The 26,605-nt window shown below is 49.9% G+C and overlaps 1 protein-coding gene across 1 annotated transcript in view; it reads left to right on the top strand.

The window, feature by feature from the left end:
• TNS3 (tensin 3) overlaps nt 1-26,605 on the top strand; it is a 239,551-nt gene that overhangs the window by 64,868 nt on the left and 148,078 nt on the right. The window contains 5 exon segments of the mRNA XM_006150681.3: nt 11,177-11,229; nt 13,632-13,803; nt 17,034-17,084; nt 19,916-20,038; nt 24,838-24,902. Coding sequence (XP_006150743.1) covers nt 13,654-13,803; nt 17,034-17,084; nt 19,916-20,038; nt 24,838-24,902 — 389 coding nt within the window. The 5' untranslated portion in view covers nt 11,177-11,229; nt 13,632-13,653.

Below are 26,605 nucleotides of genomic sequence, written 5' to 3'. Positions count from 1 at the left end.
ACAGATGGCTCTGTTTTGACTTCCACCCCTACTGCTTGCTGCCACCTGCCACGTGGGGGACAGGTGGCAGGAAGTGCCTGCTCACCACCCTGCGGAGCTGAGCCTGGCCTCAGGCAGGGACCCCTGGCCTATTGTGAGTTTGGGAGTCCCCTCTTTGCACTAGGCCTAGAAAGTGACACCATGTGGATTCCACTGGGGCAGGCTTGCCCAGACTGACTTGCCCAAGGACAGAGCTGCGAGGGGCCTAGGGCCCTCCCCACCTCTCTTCCTGCTGCTATCTTTCTACATGAAGAAATACCTTATTAGGAAACAGCCGACACAAATAAAAGACTACAGGTACACGTGAGGTATAATTCTGCAAGGCGTGCACACACGTCTTCCTGCCAGTTGAAGGGACAAGACAGTCCTTAGAGTGGTGAGACCTGGTTTAAATGGCTGCATAGGATGAACCTGGCAGTGGAGGATGGGCACCGAGGGCTGCCTGCCTCTCACCAGGGCCGCCAAGCCTCAGGCAGGTTGGATGGTCTCCGAAGTTCCTACACTCACCAAGACTGGCCATGCCACCAGCCTCCATTGCCCTTTTCCCCCTCAGGTTTCAGGAAGCTCAGAATCCTGTAACTGAGAGGTGTTTTTTATATTTTTTGGGTAAATAATTGTTTATTCAATTTAATTTATTTATTATTATTTCATTTGCTAGAGGACACATGTGCTCACCAGGGACACACACAGAGAGAGAGGGAAAGTGAGAAAGCAAGCTGCCTGGTCTGGGACTTGAACCGCGGTTTGTCATGTGGGAGTCCAGCACCTTAACTCCATACTATCTATTGGTGGGGGGTTTTTGGCCACCCTGTTTCTTTCTGGTCCAGCCAGGCTGCCTTTGACCCTGTGGTTGTATGTAGTTTTTCTTGGTTTTGTTTTCACTTTACAATTTTTGTTCAGTCATACTGAATTCATTGATGACTCATCTCAGACTCTGTTTGAAGTGAGGTGAAGCAAAAATGAAATAAGGAAAGAAGTGGAGAAGGAGAGAATGGGAAGGGGAGCGGAAGCCAAGGCGGGTGGGCAGGTGGGTACTGGCACTGGCTAAGTTCTGGGATACTGAGGTGGGTGCCATCACTACAAGGAACTTGCAAGAGGCCTGGTCTCCCGTGGGAGCTGCCGGGGCTGTCTTTCTGCTCCAGGTCTTTCTGCTCTGGTCTCAGCTTCCTGGTCTGATGGCTCTCCTTGGCTGCCCCGATTCCCACAGGCCCCCAGCCTGGGGCAGTCATTGTCCCGTGCACTTCCTGCAAGGGTGCTGCTCTCCTGGGGGCTGGCGCACCTGCTCACTGCTCCTGGCTGTGAGACTCACCCAGGCTTTTCCACCTGCTGAGCTACTCCACTGCAAAGCCCAGACTTTAGCACGAGGAGGGGTGCGTTTGACTCCCAGCCATGCAGTAGGAGGAGCTGCTTCGGGAAGGGAGAAGCAGCCTGGGCCACGCGGCCCCTGCCCAGCTCTCAGCAAGTCCCCGTGGCCTCTGCAAGGCGGCACTGGGCACGTCTGACTCCAGCGCCCCTCCTCTGTTGGCTCCTGGCCTCATCGCTCTGCCTTGACGCTGTAGGTCGCTGGTGGGACCTGGGCTGTGTTGCTGAGGACCGCCCCTGCAGCCCCTTCTCGGGAGGGTCGTTTGGTGAGAAAAGCAGTCTCGTGCAGAGGCTGGTGTCTGTCTGCTTCCTCCTCAATGCTCACCTTCTCCCAGCGGGTCTGTCTTCCTTAGCCTCCTCATTCCATATGGTTCAAATCAGCCAGGCTCCTGGCCAGGGTCCTGTGACTATTTGTAACAAATAAACATAGATAGAATCTCAGTCTGAACAAGCCGTTTCTCGTGGTTGAACATGAGGGCAAGATGATGTTATTTCAGTTTCCCAACCTTCTGTTGTATTTTACCTGGTAATTCCTGATGGCTGCCGTTCACCTTTAATTCATCAAGACAGATCGGGTGATCTGATCATGACTTTCTTTCTAATATTCTTATTCTGGAAGGGGAAAACTGTCTTACTAGTTGTGTGACTCTGGGAAAATCACTTACCCTCTCTGAGCCTTTTTCCTCCCATAACTGGACATTGTGGTCACAGTTGGTTTGGGGGTCTGCCGGGTACCCAATAATTTGTACGTAAATGCATTTTAGGGGCTCACCATGTGCCTGGCACACAAATCAAGTGTTTGAATGAGCAGCTAGTATTTATTTAGCACTTATTACTGGCCCGCGCTATTCTGAGCCCCTTTCTGTGTATTTTCTTATTTAATCCTGCCAACAACACTGCTGTTGCCTCCACTCAGGAAACTGAGTCACAGAGAGGGTGAGTCCACCCCGTGGTCAGATGGCTCCCTGAACAGAAGCGCTAACTTCAAGCCCAGAGCTTGTGCACGGGACCCCTGCAGGGCGGTGCATGGATGAATGCATGCTTTTAAGTTTGCTGCTGAGCGTGGCTGGTTGTTGCCTCTGAAAGAGGTTTTCACTGTACTTTTTCTCGCTTTGCCTGGGGATACAAAACCAGAATGTGCAGAGGTGTTTCAGCCCAACCTGTTCCGTTGTCTCAGGCTACAGCCCAGCAGCCGCGACCTGTGTGCCGCGTCACCAGGCCCGGGGCGGCCCTGCTTCCTTGTGGACGTGGCTGGCTCTTTGTTTCCTTTTGCAGAGCGGTTTACAATGTGGGTTTTCAGTGCACAGTTCCTGGCCCAGGGAAGTCGGCGTCCTCTCTGCATGCCCAGGCCTTGCCGAGACTCTTAGCATGGCACTATTGGGCTGGCATAACTGACCCTGACTGGGTGGCTGGGTGTCCTGTGTGTCCTGTGCTTCCCCAGGTGGCTCTGCACTGAGACCAGCAGAGTTAAAGGGGGGAGGTGCCAAGAGGGTGGGTGTGGCTGAGTGGTGTGGACGGGTCCATCCACCCCTGGTGCTCACCTGTGTGTGACGTGGGCATGCTTAGTGCCTCCAGCACATGGTCCTCAGGGCCTTGGGCAGCACGCCTGGCCACTGGGACCTGCTACTGTGGCATTCTTGCGTTAAGAGCTTTTTGAAGCATCACTTTTTATTTGTTTTATGAAGGGGAAAAAGGAAGAAGATTTTTAAGTCTCACCACACTGTGATTCTCTTGCCCTGGCCTCCCAGTTAGCTGGTTCCACAGGCGTGTGCCACTGTGCCTGGTCTGTTCAGAGTAGGTGGGGAATCAAACCTGCTCCTCCGTTGTGTGTTCCAGAGCCCTCCTGCGAACGCCGTCCTGGCTGGGCCTAACTATCTCTTTGACAACAGCCTTTAGCAGACCACTGCTCTGTGGCCCTAGGTGGGCACTGGAACCCCGGGAGAGCGACTGAGATGCCGCCTGCTGGCTCTTTTCTGGCCTGCATGCTGGTAGTCGAAGTGTGTCCATGTCAACCTACCTGCAGGTCGTGTGGGCATCTTGTTTTGTGAAATGAAGGTAGTAGTTAGTGTCATCAAAAGCTGCCCTCACTTTCCTGCTGTCCAGCCTGTGCCCCTGGCTGCAGCCTTCTGTGTAACACACCAGGGAGGAGCACAGGACTCCCTTAACACCAAGTGTGTTTGCAGTTCATGACTGATAGATGGCTGTCTTCTTTTGAGAGATGACCATGTGGATTCATTTTCAATGGCTGCAAAATTGCTATTGTTGCATTCATTTCAAATAATAAAAAGACTGTCTTTGGTGGGCCAGCAGATGGTGTAGTGGTTAAGGCGTTGGACTCCCACATGACCAACCATGGTTCAAGTCTTATACCTGGCTGCTTTAAAAATTACACTGGACATGTGTCCATGCATGTCCGAAATTGCAGGAGGAGAATGGAGGAGAAGGGATTGTGGCCTCCCCTCAGGGGTTGATTTCTCACTTTCCCCCTTACTATCTCTCTCCAGTGAGGGCATGTGTCCTATGCCAGAAACCTTAAAAGAACAATAGAAAAAGCTTCTTAGCAAAACGAACTGAGTTTTACTAATGTCAAAAAATATATTGAGCCAGAAGGAACAGCAGTTAGCATAATGGCTATGTTGCTGGACTCCCATGTAGTCAACTGCGGTTCTAGTCCTGGACCCGGCGACTTAAATTCACGCCTGGCGCGTGTGCGTGCATGCCCAAGCTCCCAAGAGGAGAATGGAGGAGAAGGGATTACGGCGTGGCTATCCCCTCTGGGGGGTGATTTCTTGCTTTCTGTCTCTCTGTCTCTCTCAGTCTTTGTGGCAAGCGCATGTGCCCTATAGCAAAAAAATTCTGAGAGAGAGAGCCAGAGAGACCTGAGCAGTTCATCAGCCCAGCTGTGGTCAAAATGCTCCTCTTTGCTTCTTGCTCTTGGATTCTTGAATTCCAGGGCTGGGGTGGGAAGGCCCCTTGATCCACAGCTATTGTTTTTTCAAAAATAATTATTAATTTAATTAAATTATTACTACCATTTGAAATGCTACAGACCGTGTATGCTCATCTGTGTATGTGTGTGTGTGTGTGTGTGTGTGAGAGAGAGAGAGAGAGAGAGAAAATTAGAAAGCAAGCTGCCAGGTCTAGGACTCGAACCACAGTCGGCCATGTGGGAGTTCAGCACCTCAACACTGTGCCACCTGCTAGCCCCTACAGCTGTCATTTAATCAGAAGAGAGAAAGGGAGGTTAGGAACCTCCTCGAGCCCACAGAGCCTGGCATGCATGCAGGCCTGCCGGGGAAGGCTAAGAAGCAGCGAGGCCTGTGACAGGGCGTTCAGCACGGATTTGCCTCCGGTGGGCTTGACCTTAACCACAGATTCTGCCTGCACTGCCTTCTGTTCCTGAGCGCCTTAGGGAGGTGAAGTGTGTGATAAGGAGGTGCCAACAGGGACACAGGCGAGGGAGGTGCGGGTGTGGGCGGGCAGAGGCAGGGGAGGTTTGGCTCCTGGAAAACAGGAGAGGCGGCGCCCTGTGCTTCTGTCTCACGGGAACTCTCCCTGGTGAAGGACCTGTGGCTGTCAGCAATGAGGATACAGAGAAAGCACTGTCCAGAAAGACTTCCGAGGACGGAAGTGGGCAGCCCTCCTTGCAGAACTACAAGAAAATGAGTTTGCAATACACATCTGCAAGGTGGGGATCTGAGGAGAGAGAGCCCCCCAGACATCTTACGTCAGAATTTCTCGGGAACCAAGGTCTTCTTCAGTAACCTTTCGGCAAGCTAGTTTCTCAGCCATCCTGAAGTCGTGAGACGGATTGTTGTGTACAAAGAGGGGGGCTGAGATTTGTGCACCCCAGGTGTATGGGTACTCTTTCAGGTAAATACCATAGCCACTTCATGTTCCCGTCACCTCTTGACAGATGAGGTGTTTTGGAAAAGTTGGGGACCCTTTCAGGTCAGCTAAGGCTGTGGCTCTCATCTTAGATGTCAGCTCAGAGCTTCCTGGGCGGCTCTGGGGCTCTCTGCTAGGGTATCAGAGGAGGGTGTCAAGGATACATCCTCCATTCAGTTCCAGATACAGCCCCTGCGTGACTCGGGGAGATCCCAGTGTACATCCCATCTCAGAGCTGGCTTAGAGGTGACCTCGGCCATGCTTCTCTCTCCTCCAGCTTCGCAAGTGCCCTGCTTGACAGCTGTTGCGTGCAGGTGCAGCCTGCAGGACTGGCCAGGATTTCGGTGTCAGAAGGAGCTACTGCAGCCTGATTGTGTGACACTAGACCCTTGTCCTACCTGTGAGAGGAGGTGGTGATGTCTGCTTCCCAGGTTTTTGCTGACCTCTGGGAGGCCCTCCTCAGGGACTGTGAGGCTGCTCATTGCCACACGTGCCTGGGAAGTGGCCAAGCTGGGCCTGTATACCGCCTGCCTCACCGCCCGGCAGAAGACATGTGTGCACAGGCCTTGGCAGGGCTGGAATGCGAGTGGGCGCCCAGCTCCCTGTGGCCTTGGAGCACGGCCCTGAGATGCTCACCTGTCAGTGGCTGTGGATTGAGAGCAAGTGCCCAGCAAAGGGAGGCCGACTCCTCCTACCTCATCTGCCCCCAGTGTGGCTGGTAAGGACAGACTTCCTTGGGACAGCAGCAGGATCTGCGGAAGGTACACCTCTGTGAGGCCTGTGCTTGAACACCTCCCATCACCAGCGTCTGTGTGACTCGGCGCTCTGACTTCTGATCACTTTGATGCCAGGGCCTCCACGTGCTGCTGGTGCAGGGACATTTCCCCAGTTGTCTCTGACCTGGGAAACTTTTTACGGCTACTCCTCACTTGGAGACCTACCTGCTCACCGACTGTTCGGACTCAGGATCAGGTCTCCAGCACAGGGAGCCCCCTTTCTCAGCCCGCACGTGTCAGGAGCCCCCTTTCTTTGTCATTCCTATAGTTGGTAAGCATTCACTACACGAAGCTCTTGCTCACACAGTGACCTTGAAACACTACCACATTTGAAGGATTCCATGACTACAATATTATTCCGAATATCTTTTTTTTTTTAATTAGGTTTTTTCCATGGGGTGCATGCACTCCTTGGAGAGAGACAGAGATAGAAAAGGGAAAGTGAGAAATAACCTCCCAGAGAAATGATTATCTCACGATACCTTTTCAATTCTTCTGGGATTTGGGCCCACTTGCTCATACACCCAGCATAATAGTCAAGCCACCAGGTCTGTGACTTGAACTGTGTTCAGCCAGGCGAGGGTCCAGTGCCTTACACCATGCCACCTTCTGGCTCCTTGAATGTCTTTGTTATGTATATCTATACTTTTTTGGCACATAGTTTTTATAATTTTAGTTGATTGCATTTGTATGTTCTGTAATATGTAAGAGATGCAAATTAAAATGAAGCCATTAAGTTAGATTTTCTTTTAGACCTTTCCATTATTCAGAATAAATACAAGCAATTAGGCTGGCTTTGCATGATTGTGTTGTGATGTGTCATGTGTGTGCTTTTTGTATGGATAGAATGTCATTATTCTAGTGTGGTGTCACGTGATATCTACCGAAAAATACATAGCCTATGGTGTCGTTTCACACCACAGGACATCCGCTTTTAACCTCCTCACTTATTGCCCAATCCACTCAATGACCTACTGGTAAGGACAGAACTCGGCTGTTATGTGAGGACTCCCTATAATTCTTGATTGAAAAAGTGACTTTTTGCAGAGGTTGCACTTGCCATGACTTTAGGTCTTGAGTGTGGAGATATATGTGGGCACATGAGGCTAGACTGGACTCAGAGACTATTGGCTCACCCTCACTTGGCTGCTGAAGAAGTGGGCCCTGGGTTTCCGGAGGGAGTTCAGTGTCCTTGACAAGGTGTTCAGTCTTCCCCTCCACTGTTGTGGCCCTGCCTGAGAGAGGGTCAGCCCCTCCCCACACCATTCAGTTGGTGCCAGCATTTGATGGGCGCATGCCCTCTGTGTGACTGTGGTCTTGAAGAGATGCATGATGCATGTGAGAATGACGTGTCTTGCCCGTGAGTTCACAAAGTCCTGGCTTTTGTATGAACTTACACGACCGCGGAGTCATGGTGAAACTAGAAGCATGGCTTACTTGGGCTCTGAAAGTGCAGAGTACGTGCAGAAACTGGACAAGTGACAACACCATAGTATTACACACCAAATACCATAGTATTATTACTAATTTTTATTTCCAGACAGTACGTACACTTGACAGAGAAGGAGAGGAAGAAAGTACCTCCAGTGGGGCACGGTCATGCTGCAATCTCCTCTCCTCCATTTCTCCATCCTTTGGGGACTTGGGGCACACATGTGCATGTGCCTGGCGTGTTTTTCAAGATGCTGGGGCTGGAATTCCAATTGCGATTGGCCATATGGATTCTGGCTCCATTAACCAGTATGCCATGGTGCTGGCCTGTGTTTTGGATGGGTGGCCTGGTCCAGGTGCCGAACACATTGTCAGGTTATGACACCCTGAAAGGTGATTTTTTTTACTTTCTGTCTCTCTGGTGAGCACACACACCCTCTATCAAAAATCTCTCTCTTAAAACAAAAACAAAACAACGGTGCACTCCAGAAATAAGGTAGTCTGTGTCTGTGTGTGAGTGTGTGTGAGTGTACGAATCAAATACTGTCTTTTTAAAAGAGAGAAAAAGAGATTCTTCTGTAAGAGAGAGAAAAAGAGAGGGAGACCTCTCTCCTAATAAAGGTGTTCATACTCCAGTCAGCCTCAGCCAGCCTGGGTCATAGACACATGAACATCCAGCATGCACAGGGAGACCTAGGGACATGAACCCAGGACTTTCCCATGTTGGCCCAGCATGGTAGAACCTCACCCACTGCTGCCCCATTGGCTGGCCTGTATTCTCTTCCTTGTATGCTGGTGTGGCCGTCCTGGGGGCAGCCCTGTTGCCCATCACGTCTCATGGTGTCCCTGTGTTCTCACACCCACCAGCCTCTGCAGAGCTGCGTGGTCCTGTGGGCAATGCTTACCTGATTTCACTGAGGTGTGCTGCTGACCGCTTAGGCTGCTGTCTGTTTTCTGCTATTACAGAACTGCTAGTACAGGGAGCACTCTCGTCCATGTAGTCACACGTTTTTCTGGTGGTTTCCTTAGGATCCAGTCCTTGAATTACTGGTCACATGCTTGACACTTTGCAAATGTTTTTTTTGTAAAAGTTTATTTCCTCTATGAACAAGAGAGACAGAGAAACAGAGAGACAGCACTCCCCAACAGGGTCCCACCCCTAGCTTCGGCCAGCCCTGGATCACGGGCACACCTATGTCCAGGGTACTTAGGAGGTGGACAGTGAACCTGGAACTCTCCCATGTGGGTCAGTCCCATGGAGCATCACGTGCTACTGCTGCACCACTGTCCAGCCTCCCTGCATGTTTTCAAAGTTATTTATTGGCAGTGATCTGTGCACCTGCCAGAGAGAGACAGAGAGAGGCCCAATGGGGCACAGTTGGTCCTCCCCCCCCATTTCTCCATCCTATTAGGATTTTGGACGGCCGTGTACATGGACCCTGTGTATTTTTCAAGCCACTAGGGCTGGAATTTAAACCTCGGTTGGCCATATGGGATCTGGCTTTCCACTCATGGCATTTATTTAACCTCTAAGCTGCAAGGCCACCCTCTCTTTTCACCTGCTTTTTATACATGCTGACAGGCTGTCCTCCGAGATGTCAACTCAGGTTACATTTCGCCACTTTTGGTATCTTATCTTTGCCCTTCCAGTAGGTGAGAGAAATAATCTCATTGGTTTTAGTTCATCTGGTTTTGGGCCAAGTCTTTGGGGATCCATAGAATCAGCTGGGAGCTTCCTGCACTTCTGCAGGCCCTGCGGCCCCGCAGTGAGGCCAGGCAGGACAGGAGGTGGGAGGCTTCCCCTGGCCAGGTGTGTCTGGAGGGGCGGGGCTGCAGGTCACGGACAGAAGTTGTCTCTGTGAATCTCTGGGATCCCTGTGAGATGGGACCTGCTGCTGTGCTCACATCAGGAAGGGAGGGACAGAAGAGGAGTGGCCAGGTCTTGCCCAGGGAAAACATCCCAGGATTGTGGACATGGGGGTCCAAGTGGCCCAGTCTCTTGCCCCATACTGAACCCTTGTCACCTTGCCACATAACTGAAGAGCACATGCTCCCACTCCTGCCTCTGTTCTGGAAGGCTACGATGATTCTCTCTCTATCTTTGCACTTCGGCGTTGCAGTTAGGCTTTGTGTTGGTGACATTCTGGACAGTATCTGTCTTGTTGATCCCTGAAATAGCAGGAGAGCTTATTTTCTGTCCTTTCATTTCCCACTGAGCCCAGGGGAGTGGCACCTGCCCACGCAGGTCACCAGGGGCAAGTCTGGGCTGTCTGGTGCTGCTGAGATGGGCCACTGTTAATGCGGGAGCAGACCGGTGTGTTGGGGGCTCTGGCCCCTGAGGCCCCATGGACCTCGCCCATGCTCAGCATGTGGTTGACCTGACATGGGCCTGGAAGAGCATGCAGGAGAGTTCTACCTGGAGCGTCTAGATCCTGGAGGGGACGTCTAGGCTTCTTCTATTGCCTCTGCCATCCTTGAGGAGATCTTTGTTTTCTTACTTCTGGGCGGACCCCTGAAGCAGTGTCTGTGCGGATAGTCCTGACAGCACAGTGGCTCACCTTAGGCTGTACCAACTGTACGGCCGTGCAAAACGATATACATCCAGTAGCGGCCGTGCTCTGGCTATCCGTGCAACCATTCAGGATGTATTTCATGCCACACGGTATATGTTACGTGGCATAGTCAATATAGCACACGAGATGTTCCGTACTTTATTATATAGGCTTCGTGAAGATGATCGTGCACAGCCATTGGTTAATGCAAGTTCCCGAGTGCATTTGCGGTAGGCCGTGCTCCGCCACAGAGTTCAGTATCTGAGGTGCATCCTGTGGCCTTTGACTTAGCAGTTTATCTGACTGTGACCCCACTGTACTTGAAGAGCATCTCTCTGTGTGACCTCGGCATGTAACGTAACCCTGACACACCCACACACATACACATGGGGTTATATAAACTATAAAGTAATTATAGTCTGAGTTTTCTCCCTGTTGGACAGTCTCTTAAAAAAGGAGTAGATAAGGGCACAGCAGATGGTGTAGTGGTTCTGTCGCTAGACTCCCATGTGGCCCACCGTGGTTCGAGTTCTGGACCCGGTGGCTTGAAACTCACATCGGGCGCAGGTGCATGAGTGCTCAAGATCCCGGGAGGAGAATGGGAGAGAAGGGATTATGGTGTGCCCATCCTCCCCCCGGAGTGATTTCTCACTTTGCCTCTCACTGTCTCTCTCTCCGGCCAGCACAAACGCTCTAAGGCAAAAGAAAACCTTGACAGAATAAATAAATAAATAAAGTGGAATATTCCTAAAGCCATTTGTGAAGTGATTCTGTCAAGTACGTGGTAGTGACAGTGACAGCAGTCAAGCCTGAGGTTGGTTGACATCTCCAGTGCTCGAGACCAACAAGCTTCCACATGGCTCCAGCACCCTGACCTGAGAGTGTGCTTCTGTCCCTATGGCGGCCGTGTCTTTCTGCAGCTTACCCGGTCGTATCATTTGGTTGCCTGAAATGCACCCACACACTGGAGACTTCCTGGGGATAAGACGAGCCAGCAGATACTGCGTTTGCTCTTCCCCTTACGATTACACCATGGTCCATCTGTCCCAGTTCCTCCTTGGTGGTAGATGTGTGTGTGTGGCCTGGCTGGGAAGGAAACTTCAAAATGACCCTGTTTGTCATTTGCAGGCTCCGGGGAGTTCTGTGCTGTCCACTTCTCCCTGCTGTGACACACTGTCGCGGTGAGTGTTCCTGTGGGTGACGCTTTCACGTGTGTCTGGCCATGGGTCAGATCTCCACGGAGGGATCCTGGCGTGCTGTTATTTTATTCTGTATAGTCATCTGTTATTTTGTTCTTTGCTATCTTAAATGTTAATAATCGAAGGTGATTAAGTAACGCATTTTGCATGTGTTTCAGGAATGCAATTGCCATTATTAGGAGCCCAGATCATGGAAACACTTGTGGTTGTCTTTTAATAAATAATTACATTGCTGTTTCCTTGATTGTTCACATGTGACTGTTGGGAGAAGATTCCAGAATTGATTAGGGCGCACTTACACGAGATCTTCAGAGCAGGTGACTGGGGCCTGCCTTGGTCAGTGCTCTGATGCCCGAATCTTTTGGAGAGACTCTCTGCAAGATTGTAATGGCTACAGGAGATACTATTTTCTTTTCCCTTTTTAAATCAGTGCTGAAAAAAATTGGATTTTATTAATTTATTTTTTTGGCTAAAGGGCACATACTTATGAGGAGGGGAGCATCTCCCCCAGTGGGATATGGTCAAATTACACTTCTTTCCTCTATTTCTCTTTCCTGTCAGGGTCCCGGGCATGTTTGTGGAGGTCCCCAGCATGGTTTTCAAGCCATCGGAGCTGGGACTCAAACCACAATTGGCCCTATAGGATCTGGTTTTCAGTACACAGTGGTTAATAACCACTGTGCTATGGGACCAGCCCAGAATTTGATCTTTAAAAGTAATCAAGACTCTTGCATCCATTTTGATGAATAGCAGAGAGAAAGAAAACCACCCAAAAAATCCTGTGAGTTTGTTGGTTGGATCCCGATCGGAGCAAATCAACTGTAAAAATTAAACTTAGGCTATTGGATGTTTGATGTTACTTCTTTCTTAGGTGTGGTAATGGCCTTCTGGATCTTCTAATAGAAAGCGTCCTCATCTTTTAGAAACCAGCACCGCAGGACCTAGCAATGCAGTGATGGGATTCCGAGGCTGCCTCAGAGCAGTCTGTGTGGCAGCAAGGGTGGGAACAGAGTGGTTACGTGTTCGCTATTTTGAGGTTGAGTGATGTGTTCATGAAAGTTTCCTATACCATTTTTTATGCTCTTTAATTTTTCCAAAATTTTATATTTTTGGAGAGATTTTTGTCTAGGGCACATGTGCTTGCCAGAAACAGACAGAGAGGCAGAAAGAGAGAAATCACACCCTGGGGGATGGCCACACCACAGTCCCTTCTCCATTCTCCTCTTGGGATTTTGGGTACCCATGCACAGGCGCCTGGTGTGAGTTTTAAGTCGCCAAGTCCTGGACTTGAACCACGGTTAACTACATGGGAGTCCAATGACATAACCATTATGCCATCTGCTGGTCATAATTTTTCCAAAATTTAAAAAGAGAGAGAGAAGCACACATTGTAAGAGTGGGAGAACCCCCAGACTGGACTTCGGACCTTGGATGGATGACGGGAAGCTCACCTCCCATGTGCCTGCTTGTCCCTCTGGTGTCACCACTTGGTGTGGCTTCATCCCTACTCCCCAGGGCCCTTTTATTTCATCCGGTAACCACTCTCAGCCCTGACATTGGGCCCTCGTAAGTATCAGTCTCAGGGCCCTTCTGGGGACGTGCAGTGACTGTGGAGAGGCCTTGTGTCCAGCGTCACCCAGGCTCCTGGCCCCCCTCATAGCCCGTCCTTAGAGTCCAGCCCTGCTTGCTGGGTAAACCTGGCCGTTTCTGCTGCCCCACTCCTCCACATGTTGTCATCGTACACCTGGATGCCTTCTGGCCACCTGCATCCTGCATGACTGGGCTAAGCTAGTCGGTCCCAGCAGGGTCCTGCATGGAGCACGACAGACCCACCAAGCTGCTCCACACTAGATGACACACCACTCAGGGCTGAGTTCCTCCCGCTTCTCCCCTCTGCAGGGTCAGGGACAGCCTGGGCCTTTGGGGACAGCTTGGTCTGACCATGTCACCAACTTGTTCTTGCCACAGTTGCCCTAGGATGCTGCATGCAGCGGCTGATTTGGGTAGCCCCCTGCCTGAAGCACACCTCCTCCCAGCTAACATCTTGGCATCTGGGGGCCCCTCCCAGGAGTCCAGTCTTGATCCCTCCCGCTTTCCTAGGAGCCACAGAAGCCTGTCCTGTCGGTGACTCGCACCTGTGTGCTGTCTGTGTGAGCCAGGTCATTGTCCTGACCCCTTCTCTTTAATACTCGGTCATACCCTGCAAGGTTATGGAGGTCCCCCTCTTCCTGTGATAGGAAAACAGTGTAGAAAATGCACCATGGTCTGTTGCCCAGGAATCAGGCCACCGCAGGTCTGCGTGAAACCCAGGAGGGCCATGTGGGCAGGCCTCTTTACTCTACCCAGTGCATCCTGCCATGGCTGAGTGTCCCCTCCTCCCACAGGCCTGCCGTACTAAGCCCCGCCATGGAGAACAGCCCCGAGCTTGACCTCACGTATGTCACAGAGCGCATCATCGCAGTGTCCTTCCCTGCCAGCTGCTCCGAGGAGTCCTACCTGCACAGCCTGCAGGAGGTCACACGCATGCTCAAGTCCAAGCACGGGGACAACTACCTGGTGAGTGGGCAGGGTTCCTGCAACACCTGCTTTCTCCTCTTGCAGCCGTCCTAGCTGTGGCCTGGCCATGGGCACGGGCCATTGGGAGCTTTCCTACCCCAGAGGTGGTCTGCCCTGTGCTCAAGATGGTCAGCATGGCCTAGTCCCCTCTGTGTTCCTCTCTTCCTCCTTCCCTGCCCCACTTTCCCCTACAGACCTTGCAGGAGGCTGGGGGTCCTGGACAACACCAGGAAAGATTTCACCTGACACCGTGTGAGGCCTTGTCAGGGCCAGAGCTCCTCCTGCAACATGGCTAGAGCAGCTGCTCCCTGCTTGTTTTCAGACAGCAACTCTAAAAATTTTATTTATTGTTTTTGCCAAATTGCACATGTGCTTATGAGAGAGAGAGAGAGAGAGAGAGAGAGAGAGAGAATCCCTCCCCCGCAATGGGGTGTAGTCATGCCACAATCCTTTTCCCTGCCTTTCTCCATCCTGTGCATGTCAGGATCTTGGGCACAGCTGCATGTGCGCCTGGCATGGTTCTCATCCTAGCCCTGGAGGTCCACCAGGTGGGAATCGAACCCTCTGTGCACAGCACTGAGAAGCTGCACTAAGGGGCTGGGCCGGGACAAAGACCTTTTTGAAAAATCTGAAGAAAGCTATATGTGCATGTCTTTTGCAGACCCAGGTTAAGGACCACTATGGGGACTAACCTCTGTTTCTCTGAATGCGTCCAGCAATTATGTATAAAAACAGCCATCTGAGCCCACAGGCCTTTTATGGAGGACGTCCAAGGGGTGTGTCTGGTCATGCTGTCCTGGGCCCTCTGAGGAAGGGCAGCTGCATCCCTGATGATGCCCACAGGGCCGAGTGGGTCCGGAGGTAGCTCGTGCAGCATGAAATACACAGGGGGTCTCAGGCTGGGACACAAACAGCGGCCTCCTTGTAGGCAGGACCCTCTGGGGTCCAGGATGATCACTCACCTCTTTGCTTTCCTCAGGTCCCTGTTTCTGCAGTCATAGGGATGTTCAGTTAAGTTTTAAGAATTTATTTTTGTTCATTGAGACTGTGTACGCACGTGGGGGGAGCGAGGCACCCTGGTAAGGTGTTGCAATGCTGCGATCCCTCTCCAGCCCTCTAGCTTACCAGGATCTCGGCCATGCATACATGTGCCTGGCATGTTTTCAGGTCTGCCTGGTTGGGGTCCAGCCCCACAGAGGCCATATGGCTTCCAGCCCTGCTGCAGTTGGTGCCATTGACTGCACCTAAGTCTGGGCCACACTAGCTCATCTTCAAGACCCCTGACTACTGGAATGTCATCCTCTTTCCGTTGTGCTTGGTGGGTACAGTCAAACGTGCCACAAATGTTTCGGGACAGACTGCCTGCATGGCAGTGGGCCCGTGAGATTACACCAGGAAGCTGCGGGTCTAGGAGCTGTACCACCCAGGACTTTGTAATTACATTCTGTCAAGTCCACACAACGATGAACTTGTCCAGTGATGCGTTTCTTAGAACGTACCCCCATCACTGAGTGGGGCATGAGTGTGTGTGGCAATAGTCATGTAGCACCAAGTCTTTTTGTAAACATCTCTCTTCTTGTGTTCCTTCCAGTCCATGAAATAGAAACTTGCCCATTGTCGGAAGTACAGAAATCACTTGAGAGGTTTATTTATTTATTTTTAATTGGCCAGAGGGTGTGTAGTGCTAGAGGGAGAGAGATAAGGGTGGGGATAAGAAAGCACCCTGGGGACCAGCAGTTAGTGTAATGGCTATGTCGCTGGACTCCCACATAGTCGACTGCAGTTCAAGTCCCGGACCTGGTGGCTTAAACTCATGTCGGGCGCGTGTGCGTTCCCAAGAGGAGAATGGAGGAGAAGGGATTGCGGCGTGGCCATCCCCCCTGGGGGGTAATTTCTCACTTTCTGTCTCTCTGTCTGTCTGGCGAGCGCACACACCCTATAGCAAAAACCTCTCCAAAAAAAACAAAAAAGAAAGCACCCCGTACAGGAAATGTTCACACATCAATCCTGCCTTTTCCTCCCTATTGGTGGTTTGGACACACACCTGAGGTGTTTTTCCAGCCGCCAGATCTCAGACTGCTCAGTTGGCCATGTGGGATCCAGCCGCCTTAACCACCACCCCAGCTCTGATTGGCCTGTGACCTTGCGATGAGGCTCTCAGCTGGTCATGAGCTAAGACCTCCTCAGGCCTGAGTTGGCCTGCCTCAGGCCTGGTGTCTGTCCTTGCTCCGATGGAAGCCTGTGTTTTCCAGAGGCGAGACCAGGAAGTCTTGGTGTACAGAAGTGCGTGTATATTCAGGAGTCTTCAAAAGTCCATGTAAAACGTGTATTATGAAAACACTGTGTGTGGACTTGGAGAGTTTCCCCCAGAGAGATGTTTGCTACAGAGCACATGCACTTGCTAGAGAGACAGAGAGACAGAAAGCGAGAAACCCACCGTCCTGCTGCCCCCTATGGGGGATGGCCCTGCTGCAATCCCATCTCCTCCATTCTCCTCTTGGGATTTTGGGCATGCACACATGCCTGGATTGAGTTTCCAGCCACCAGGTCTGGGACTCGAACTGCGGTTGACTATGCGGGAGTCTAGCGACATAACCATTACACCATCTGCTGGTCCCTCAAGATTGTTTAATATCAAAAATAAGCTTGTGTTTTAATTCTGTTATTCCACAACTTTGTTGAAGCCTCCTTATGTATGTATGTATATATTCTATATGTTGAAATACATTGCAGCCATTAGAATAAAAAATAATAACATGGTGAATTGCCCATTATAATGTTAATTAATAAAAGTAGAACACTGAATTTATATAAAAGCATTCAGTGCACCCTTGTTTTATTTATTTTTGCCTTTTTTCTCTTCCTTTTTCTTTATAATACAAAGCACACGTGCATGAGAGAGAGGTGGCTCCCTCCGTTGGCTTGTCATGCCTTCATCTCTCCCCAGCCCTCCAGCTCCTCAGGATCCTGGGTGCCTTATCAGTTCCTGGTGTCTTTTCAAGGAGGCATGGGATCCGAACCATGGTCATCGTATGGCTTTCAGTACTGTAGCGAGCTAGTGTCACAGCGGGTTGGTCCTTGTGTGTTTCCCTGTGAGGATGTATCTATCCGTACATGTCAGTCTTTTACAGTCTTGATACTATGATGACAGCGTATAAAAATGCAGTGATGTTTTCTCTTTGTCTCTACGGTTGATCGTTTCTGTAAATGCGCTTTTCTCCCCTTGATAGGTATTAAACCTTTCGGAAAAGAGATACGACCTCACGAAGCTTAACCCAAAGGTATGGACTTTATCCCTTACTGTTGTGAGTTTTGTAACGTGTACACAATGCTTCCTTATCTTGTACACGAATAAGTTGTTACCTGAATTTGTGGGATGTGTTGTGATGGGGGTAGTAATACTCCACTAAGTATTTAAAAATTTATTTTATTTTTTTAGTTTGAAATAATTATGGCTTCATGGGAAGTTGCAAAAAGAATGCAAAGCGATCTCACCCAGTCTCCCTGCAATGTAAAACTGATTGTAAGAGAATGGGGACAGCCTCATTCACATGTCACTAGTTTTGCATGTATGTACTCGGGCGTGGGGGTGTTTCTCTGTCAGTCACATGTAGATATCCATGACCTCCACAACGATTTTACAGAACATCTCCTTCTCCACGACGATCTCCTTCCTGTTCCATTTAGATTCACCACCATTCCCTCTGCCCCTATCATTTTTAATAGCGATCATTTAGGAAAAATTTTGACTGTGTTAGTGTAAGTTATGCTACATCTGTGTATGTATCTTCCTTGGGGGTCTGCAGGTGTCCACCTAGATGCTAAGACCTGTAGGTGCTCAAGCCTCTTACATAAAATGATGGAGCTATTTGTATTTGCAGGTAACCCACACCAGTTCCCCATAGACTTTTTTTTTTTTTTTTGAGAGATTTTCACTGTAGGGCGCGTGTGCTCGCCAGACAGACAGAGAGAGACATAGAGACAGAAAGTGAGAAATCACCCCCCAGGGGGGATGGTCACGCTGCAATCCCTTCTCCTCCATTCTCCTCTCGGGATCTTGGGCATGCACGCACACGCGCCCGGCGTGAGTTTTAAGCCACCGGGTTTGGGACACGAACCGCGGTCGACTACGTGGGAGTCCAGCGACATAGCCATTACGCTAACTGCTGGATCCCCCCATAGACTTTTTAGATCACCTCTTCGTTGCTTATAACACCTAATACAATGCAAAGACTATGTAGGTAGTTGTACTGTATTGTATGGGGAATAATGAAAGAAAAAATGGTCTCTACATGCTCCATACAAATAGTTTGTATCTGTTCAGCAACAAATTTTATTTATTTTGTAGTATATTTGCCCTGTAGTTAGTTGAGTCTGAGGATATGGAACCTGTGGATACAGAAAGCTGATGTTATATATGTGTCTCTCTCCTGTATATAGACTGTTTTGCAGCCATGAGAGGACAAAGTCGTAACCTGGCAGCTTGCCTCTCAATGCTAGTTAGCAAAAGTAGGATATAGACTTCATGGATAATAGCGTCTCAGTGTCCCAGTAATGCTAAATGTGCACAGGAAAAGGGACGAAGGTTTCTGGGTGCGTGTGTGGGCGTGCCCAAAATCCCGAGAAGAATGGAGAAGAAGGTGATTGTGGAGTGACCATCCCTCCTGGGGAGTGACTTCTCACTTTCCTTCTCTCTCTCTCTCCCCGGCACACTCCCTATAGCAGAAAACCTTAAAAAAAGGGGGGGGGAGCAGGGATTTCTCCACATGCTATTGTGGTTGTCTCTGATTAATGGCAGGGATCTGTGTTTTGTTTTCTGAAACGTGCACACCTTTTACATTATTTCTCCTACTTACTTCATAATCAGAACTCTGCCTCTCTTGCTCCCTGGAGCAAAGGAAATAAGAGGAAAAACAGCGCCCCCACGTGGCCGCCCTGCGTGCTTGGATTGGAGGGTCTCTCAGGGCTGGACCCTCCCCCTCAATGCAGCCCCACTGTATTCTTTTTTTTTTGAGGCTTTTGCTATTGGGCGTGTGCGCTCACCAGAAAGACAGAAAGAGACAGAGAGAAAGTGAGAAATCACCCCCCAGGGGGAATGGCCACATCACAATCCCTTCTTCTCCATTCGCCTCTCAGGATCTTGGGCATGCACACACATGTGCTCGGCGTGAGTTTAAGCCACTGGGTCCAGGACTCAAACCACGGTCAACTACATGGGAGTCCAGCGACATAGCCATTATGCCAACTGCTGGTCCCCCCACTGTGTTCTTATGTAATGGTGATTTTCTTTGTTTGGGCTGCAAACCTAATTATGGCTTGAAAGTGCTTCCACCTTCATGGGCACTTTCCTGGCTTTCATTGGAAAAGTTTGTCATCTGGAGCAGGTGGGCTAGGCCTTTGTCCTTGAGCTGTTTCTGTAGTACATGAGATAGCTTACTGCATTCCCCAAACTGTGGTTTGTGGACTAAGGGGGAGAATTTTGGCAGCAGCTTGGGCCTAAAGCTCTTGTTTCAGATCTCCTACCGGCCCCTGATTTCTCCCGACAAAAACCCTGCACCATCAGTGACTGCAAGGCCTTTCTAGAAATATCACCCCTGCTACAAAACAGCACATGTGACCCTGGAAGAAGGGACCCTGCAAGTGAGCAACAAAATCTGTTCTTCTTTTCAGTAAGGGAACCTGGCCAAAAAGCCTGCTAAGCTTTTCTTCTTTTTTTTTTGGAGAGGTTTTCACTATAGGGCGCGTGCACTCGCCAGACAGACAGAGAGAGACATAGAGATAGAAAGCGAAAAATCACCCCCCAGGGGCGATGGTCGCGCCACAATCCCCTTTTCCTCCATTCTCCTCTCGGGATCTTGGGCACGTACGCACACGCACCCGGTGTGAGTTCTAAGCCACCGGGTCCGGGACATGAACCGCAGTCGACTACGTGGGAGTCCAGCGACATAGCCATTACACTAACTGCTGGTTCCAAGCCCGCTCAGCTTTAGAAAAGGACTGTGTAGCATTGTCCACTAATCCCAGATGAGATGTACTGGTAAATGAGAGAAGCAGGTGACGGCCTCAGAGGTGGAAGGTGAGGAGCCCTGGCTACTCCTCTTTGTCATTGCAGATTATGGACATGGGCTGGCCGGAGCTGCACGCACCACCCCTGGACAAGATGTGCACCATATGCAAGGCGCAGGAGTCCTGGCTGAACAGCGACCCCCAGCACGTGGTTGTCATTCACTGCAGGGTGAGTTACCTAATCTCACATGCTTTGGGGGGTCCGAGTGGGCTCAGCATTTGAGGAGAGAAGGTAGGGACCATTGCTGTTCGCAGGGATGGACTGATGGACCATGGGTCCATGCAGGCGTCCAGCCGTTGTGACGTGGTCTGTTGTCATTTCCATCTTCAGGTTTTTTCTTTTTCCAGACTCTTTCACACTCGGAAGCTGCACTAAGGTCCATCATATTATGGAGTTTAATTGAGAGGAATCTTCCCTTCGAGTATATCAGACTTCTAATATAATTTTTCTGTGAAGGTAGACACGGCCAGGCCTGGTGCAGGACAGCTTGCTGCTGCACCTGCCACACTTGGGCTGTGTGACAGCATTCGATGTGCAGAAGATGGACTTCGGCACACGTCTCAGCTTCTCTGTGGCTGCAGCTCTTTTTTCACACCTGATTTGATTTTATCCCTTGAAAACCATCGAACAGACCCCTCACCATATTGTCACGGCTAGCCTGCGCGTTTCCAAGTGCTGTGCAAAGGGCCCGTCCCCAGCTTTGAGTTTCAGTGTTAAACCAGAAAAGGCAGACAGGCAGTGGTTAGATTTTTTTTAAGACTTCTTTTTTTTTTTTAAATGAATTATTTTATTTAGGTTTATTTATTTATTTATTTATTTAAATTTGACCAGAGAGGGACAAAGTGAGAGAGAGAGAGAGAAAGTGAGAAAGCAAGTCGCCAGTTCTCGGAATTGAGCTGTGATTGGCCATGTGGGAGTCCAGCTCCCTTAGCCACCACACCACCTGCTGGTCCCGAGAACAAGATTAATTTTCTTTTCTTTTCTTTTTTTTTTTTTTTTTTTTTTTGAGAGGTTTTTGCTATAGGGCACGTGTGCTCGCCAGAAAGACAGAGAGAGACAGAAAGACAGGAAGCGAGAAGTCACCCCCCAGGGGGGATGGTCACGCCACAATCCCTTCTCCTCCATTCTCCTTTCAGGATCTTGGGCATGCATGCACACGCGCCTGGCGTGAGTTTAAGCCACCGGGTCTGGAACTCGAACCATGGTTGACTACATGGGAGTCCAGCGATATAGCCATTACACCAACTGCTGGTCCCTCAAGATTAAATTTTATTTTAAGGTTTTTGCTATAAGACACATGTGCTTGCCCGAGAGAGACAGAAAGTGAAAGATCACTCCACAGTCCCTTCTCCATTTTTCTCTACGAACTCTGGGCTTGTATGCACGTGTGCCCCGCATGATTTTCAAGCTACCAGGTCCTGAACTCGAACTGTGATTGGCCATGTCAGACTCTAGTGCCTTAACCACTATGCCACCTGCTTGCCCTAAAGGGAGACATTGAAAAAAAAAAAAAAAAGAAAACATCCTTGCTCTGTGATTTTTAAAAAAGTTTAAAACATTTATTTTGAGAGGGCGAGGCAGTACCCTCAACAGGGTTTTACATACCGATCCACCTACTCCGTTAGCCAGAACCGAGGGAATGCCACACTCAGCATGTTCAGGGCAACCTGGATGGGACCCAGGGCCTTCCCAATGGCTCCTGTAGTGTGTAGCAGCTTGCCACTGTCTGTGTAGCTGGGCTGTCCTGGTGATTCCCACACGGTGGCTTGATACTGCTGTGTCATCATTGCACAGGGTCACTGACAGGCCATTACAAGCAGTACTTCTAACGTGTGGTGGGGACCCTCAGAGGTTGTGCCAGGACCAGCCAGAGCACCCCATGGGGAGATGTCCAGACACCCTGCCCGCTGCATCCTCAGAGCACCCTGGCATTGCTGGACTCTGCCATTTTTTTTCTCTTTAGATGTCAGTTCAACTTTCTAAGGACATTGAAATAAATGATGATGTTATTTGAAACACATGGGTCTCCACTGATAACGTGGCCACCTAGAACTCCTAGAATGTGTCCCCTCTCTAAGGGACCCTGGGCTATCCAGACAAACCTTGGTGGAATTCATCAAGAACCTGCTGGAACTTCTCCTAGTGGCTCGTGTGCTCGGTCACTCGCCCTAGTCTGATGTCATGAAAGCCATTTTCAAAACACTTAGAAAACACACCGCAAGAGATCAGCCCTCTCTTAATTAGAAATCGCTGATGTCGATGTTAGCAGACGCTCATCATCATCACTGTGGGATGGGGGGAGGGAGGATGGCTGACCTTTGCCAGAATCCACCTGCTTGGCAGAGTGTGCACTCCAAGCCAGGAATCACTAGCAGAGCTGGGCCTGTCTCGGCCTGCAGGAGTGAGTGGGGTCTGTGCCCCACGCCCCTCTTCTCCTGCATGATGCAAGGGTTTGCTGATTTTCCACTCCCCATTACTGATGAGCAGAAGCTGTGATTCTTTCTGAAGGGTGCACCCACACCTCACCCTTTGTTTTTGAGCAAATTGTGCAATCAGCGAATCTATGATTTTCGTTAAGAACAAGCCCAAATTGTTCAAGTCCAAAAGAATGTTACTTGCACTGACAGACTCTGGCCCACAGGCTGGTTCTGGCCACCCCCTGATTTCCTACACCCTGTGAGCTAAAATGCCATTTTTATGTAAGTCTCTGAAGGCCTAGTTTTGGACACATGCATGTAGTTTGATAGGAACACAGTCACCCACATCTGGAAATATACACACACACACACATACACACACACACATACGCACGCACGCACACACACATATGCACATACGCACACACATGCACACACACACACACTCACAATTTTCAGCAGACAGGGATCCCAATACATTTGATTAAGTTGCTGTACAGAAGTCAGAGATGAAAAAATGGAAGACAAAGGAATAATTTGAAGGAAAGGGAAGAAATTTTTAAAAATATGTATTTTATTAATATCCTTAGAAAACAAAGCATCCATACTACTGTATGAGAAGAACATTCAGAGAACATGGTCTTAGGAGGAGAAATTTGAGTATACAAACGAAAATCTCAATACACAAGTTGGTAGATGAAGTTGAATAGGTGCTGAGAGGAAAATAATGAGAAGTGGAGGTCACTAAGTAAGTAAAATGTAATTAAAAAGAAAAAGAAAAAAATATCTCATGTTTAAAGATATTTTTAAATTTCCCTTTTAATTTCATCTTTAGCCCAGTGGTTCAGGAGAGTGTTACACAATTTCCTCACATATTTGTGAATTTTCCAATCCCTCTGTTACTGATTTATAGTTTTGTACCATTGTGGTCAGAAAAGATACTCAATATGATTTCAGTCTGGTTAATCCTGTTATGACTTGCTTCGTGGCCTGACGGAAGATCTGTCTTAGGAGGCCCCGGGGGACTTTAGAAGGATGTGCCCTCTGCCGCAGTGGGATGGAACGTTCCATCCATGTCTGTCTGGCCCACTTGATGGGCAGTGTACAATTCAAGTCTGATGTTTTCCTTATCTACTTTCTGACCGGGCGATTGAGCCATTGCTAAAAGTGGGGTGTTGAAGTTACAACTACAGTACAGTAACTGTAACAATAACCATAGTAACTGTAGTTACTGTTTGCAGTCTCTCTCTTCCTTCGGCTCTCCCAACATTTGCTTATATATCCATAACCAGTTCACAAAAACTATGGATATCAACAGTGAGTGACACCAGGTGTGTGCCTGTTTGGGCTGAGGTGTGGTTTCCTTGTGGATAAATCTCCGTTTGAAAACAAATTCAGTTTATGCAAGAAGCGTACTAGCAGCTATGCAGCTGATAACCTCATGTGCCAGGATTTGGCTGCAGATGGGTTCGCACACATCTGCGTTAAATCTCTATGAGGTGTGTCCAATGTCCACAAGGCAGTGCAGTATACCCCTGGTGACAATGACATATGATTGGGGAGGAGACTAGAATTTTGATTTGTATTTGCTCAGTCATGCCTGTCCAGGAATAGGGTTAGGAGGCCATATGCTAGTGGCTCTGCCATTTTGACTTTATGTGATTCTACATCAGGGGTCAACAAACTTTTCTAAAAAGAACCAGACTATAGTTTAGGCTTTGGGAGCCAGGCCACACGCTCTTGCCACGCTGCTCAGTCCTGCCTCTGTGGTGTAAGTGAAGCCACTGCACATGTGCAAAATCAGCCGGGGTGTCCATGTTTCAATCGAACTTTAGGTCTGGGACTGAAATTTGGACTTCACAGAATGGTTCTTCAACGGCCTAAAACCATAAACGCTAGTCTTAGCTCACAGGGTAGGATAATACATCATGGGCGGAACCACCTTGGGCTGTGGTGTGTCAGTCACTGCTGGAGGTCATGGTGGAATGTTCTGGAAGGCAGTGACCTCTGGACCTGGCGAGGGTGGTCTGTCATGTAATGTCCCCCTCTCGTTGGTCTCTTCAGCCTGTGGCCTGACTGTCTGTGTCTGTGGCTACAGTGTGAGTGGCGACTTTTCTGTAATGCCTCCCTGTGAGGTGGTTTTGCTGATGGCTGTGGGAGAGTCGGAAGTGCTGACACGGTGAATCCTTTGCCGTCGCTGTGAGCCACGTGTGAGCTCCGATGGTCGTCAGCCTATGAGCGGCCTCGCTTCTGTTTCACAGGGGTAATTACATCATGTGAATCGCGGTAGCTCCTGGCTCTGTATTCTGGCCTAACTGGGGAATGTGGTAGGAAATGACTGACTACCTCCATCCCCCTGACGTGGGGGCTTCCACTGCCACCCACATTGCACCTGGACCTGCTGTGGCCAGCGGGCATGCAGGCTACCTGCCCTGGAGGCAGCGGCAATGCGTTGGGTGCTGAATCCCTTGCCTGGAAGGTCATGGTGGGTAACTTCACTGACCTAACCTCCTTCTCCTGTTCTGACGAGCTCACCTTTTGTCTCCTTAGGGCGGGAAAGGACGCATCGGAGTGGTTATATCTTCCTACATGCACTTCACCAACGTCTCAGCCAGGTATGCCTGAGATGGCCACCGTGGGGCGTGGAGGCTGTGCCCGGATGGGGCGGAGGTGTTCCCTCATCCCCATTGCCTGGTGGCCTGTGCCTGCAAACTCATTTTTCAGTTAAGGTTTTACGCTTGTACAGAAGACACGTCCCTGGTCGGGAGGTAATATATGGTTTATACTCAGAATTTTCTCGGAGCCATTAGAAAATAAGTGAGCTCACAGGCATTCCGTGATAAAAATCCTAGTGGTGAATGTCACCATTATTAGAAGCCAGAACAGAGCTGTCTGACTGGATCGACTTGTACCTTGTAAATACGGATGGGGGCAGCCATTGTGTTTTGCATGCACTGTGCCTCTGGGAAGGGGATTTAATCTCTCCCTTTTCTCCCTGAATCTCTCCAGCTCACACACGAGATAGTCGTTACCCTTCCCAATGCACAGGTGAGGAAACTGAGGCTCCGAGAGGCTTGGCAGCTCACTTACTCTCTGAGGCCCATGAGTGGGAAGCTAGGTCTCAGGCTAGGACAGTAATTGTGGGGACTTTGAAGGTGCCCTGATGCCCCCTCATCCTACAAGGGTGGGCACAGAGAGGCAGTGAGGACCTCGGCCACATTCTAGCCCTTGGCACCGGGTGGCCGTGGTGCCCCTGATACGCTTTCCAGAACGCAGGCCTCCACTGTGCCAGCTCTCAGTTTAAACACACCGTGCTTTATGGGTTTGCGTTCGCATCTGCCGTCCTTCTCAATGGCCACTTTGTGAAGCCTGAGCTCTAACTCCAGGGAAATAGAAGCCTATTCATATGGGCCGATAAACCTTTTCCTCTCTAGCATTAGGAGCGAAATCCGACTTCCCGAGTGTGTTCGCTGGAAACAAATTGGGGAGCTGATGCCTGCCAGGGAGGAAACCAAACCCTGAGTGAGAATCAGATTCCCTCCTGGCGAGAATAAGCGTTTGTGTGTGTGCCAATCAGTCCAGAGGCTGGTCCTCTCGAATCTCCCCAGTAAACCGAGACACTTGGGCAGAGACCAAGCCAGCCTGGCTGCTGTGGGCAGAGACCACCCTGAGCATGTCTGCCCCTAACGGCGCAGTTGGTCTGAATCAGACTTCCAGGCGTTGTGGGTGGACCTAGCATTTGGGGGAGGCTGGAGAGAAGGGGGCCTTCCTCTGCCCCTCCGTCTCAAACCTCTGCCGTCTCAAACCTCTGCCGTCTCTGGCCCTGACTGGCTCATAAGTGTCCTAAGTGTGTGTGTGTCGGGCAATTCCCTGAACCCCTCTAAGCCTCAGTGTCCTCACCTGGAAAGCGGGAATTACAGTCGTTCCCAAGGTGTCATCACATAAAGCACTTGGCACAGCCTGAGACCACGGTATTTGCTGTTACTCGGCGGAGTGACGGTGTTCAGTGCTTTGCAGTTAGATGGGCTTCCAGCACACACTTTCTTTAACCTGTTTTTGTACATTAACACTGTAGCACGCCTTCGGTGGTGCTCTGCTGGATGGGTATAACACTGAGCGTTGAAGCATTCACTGGTTCGGCTAATCCGGTTGCTTCTAGCTTTTCCTTAGAATTTAGGTTCCTTCTGAGTATTCTGTACTCTAAAGCATGTCATGGTTAACACATTCTTTTTTTTATTTTTAATTGCTAGAGTGCGTGTATGTTTACCTGAGAGAGATGGAGAGAGAGAGAGAGGGAGACAGCACCCCCCCCCCCCCG

Source organism: Tupaia chinensis, unplaced genomic scaffold (genome assembly GCF_000334495.1).
Source record: "Tupaia chinensis unplaced genomic scaffold, TupChi_1.0 Scaffold000294_2, whole genome shotgun sequence".
In the NCBI taxonomy this organism is placed as follows: domain Eukaryota; kingdom Metazoa; phylum Chordata; class Mammalia; order Scandentia; family Tupaiidae; genus Tupaia; species Tupaia belangeri.
The sequence above is the reverse complement of the archived record's forward strand: the minus strand, read 5'-3'. Positions and strand labels throughout refer to the sequence as shown.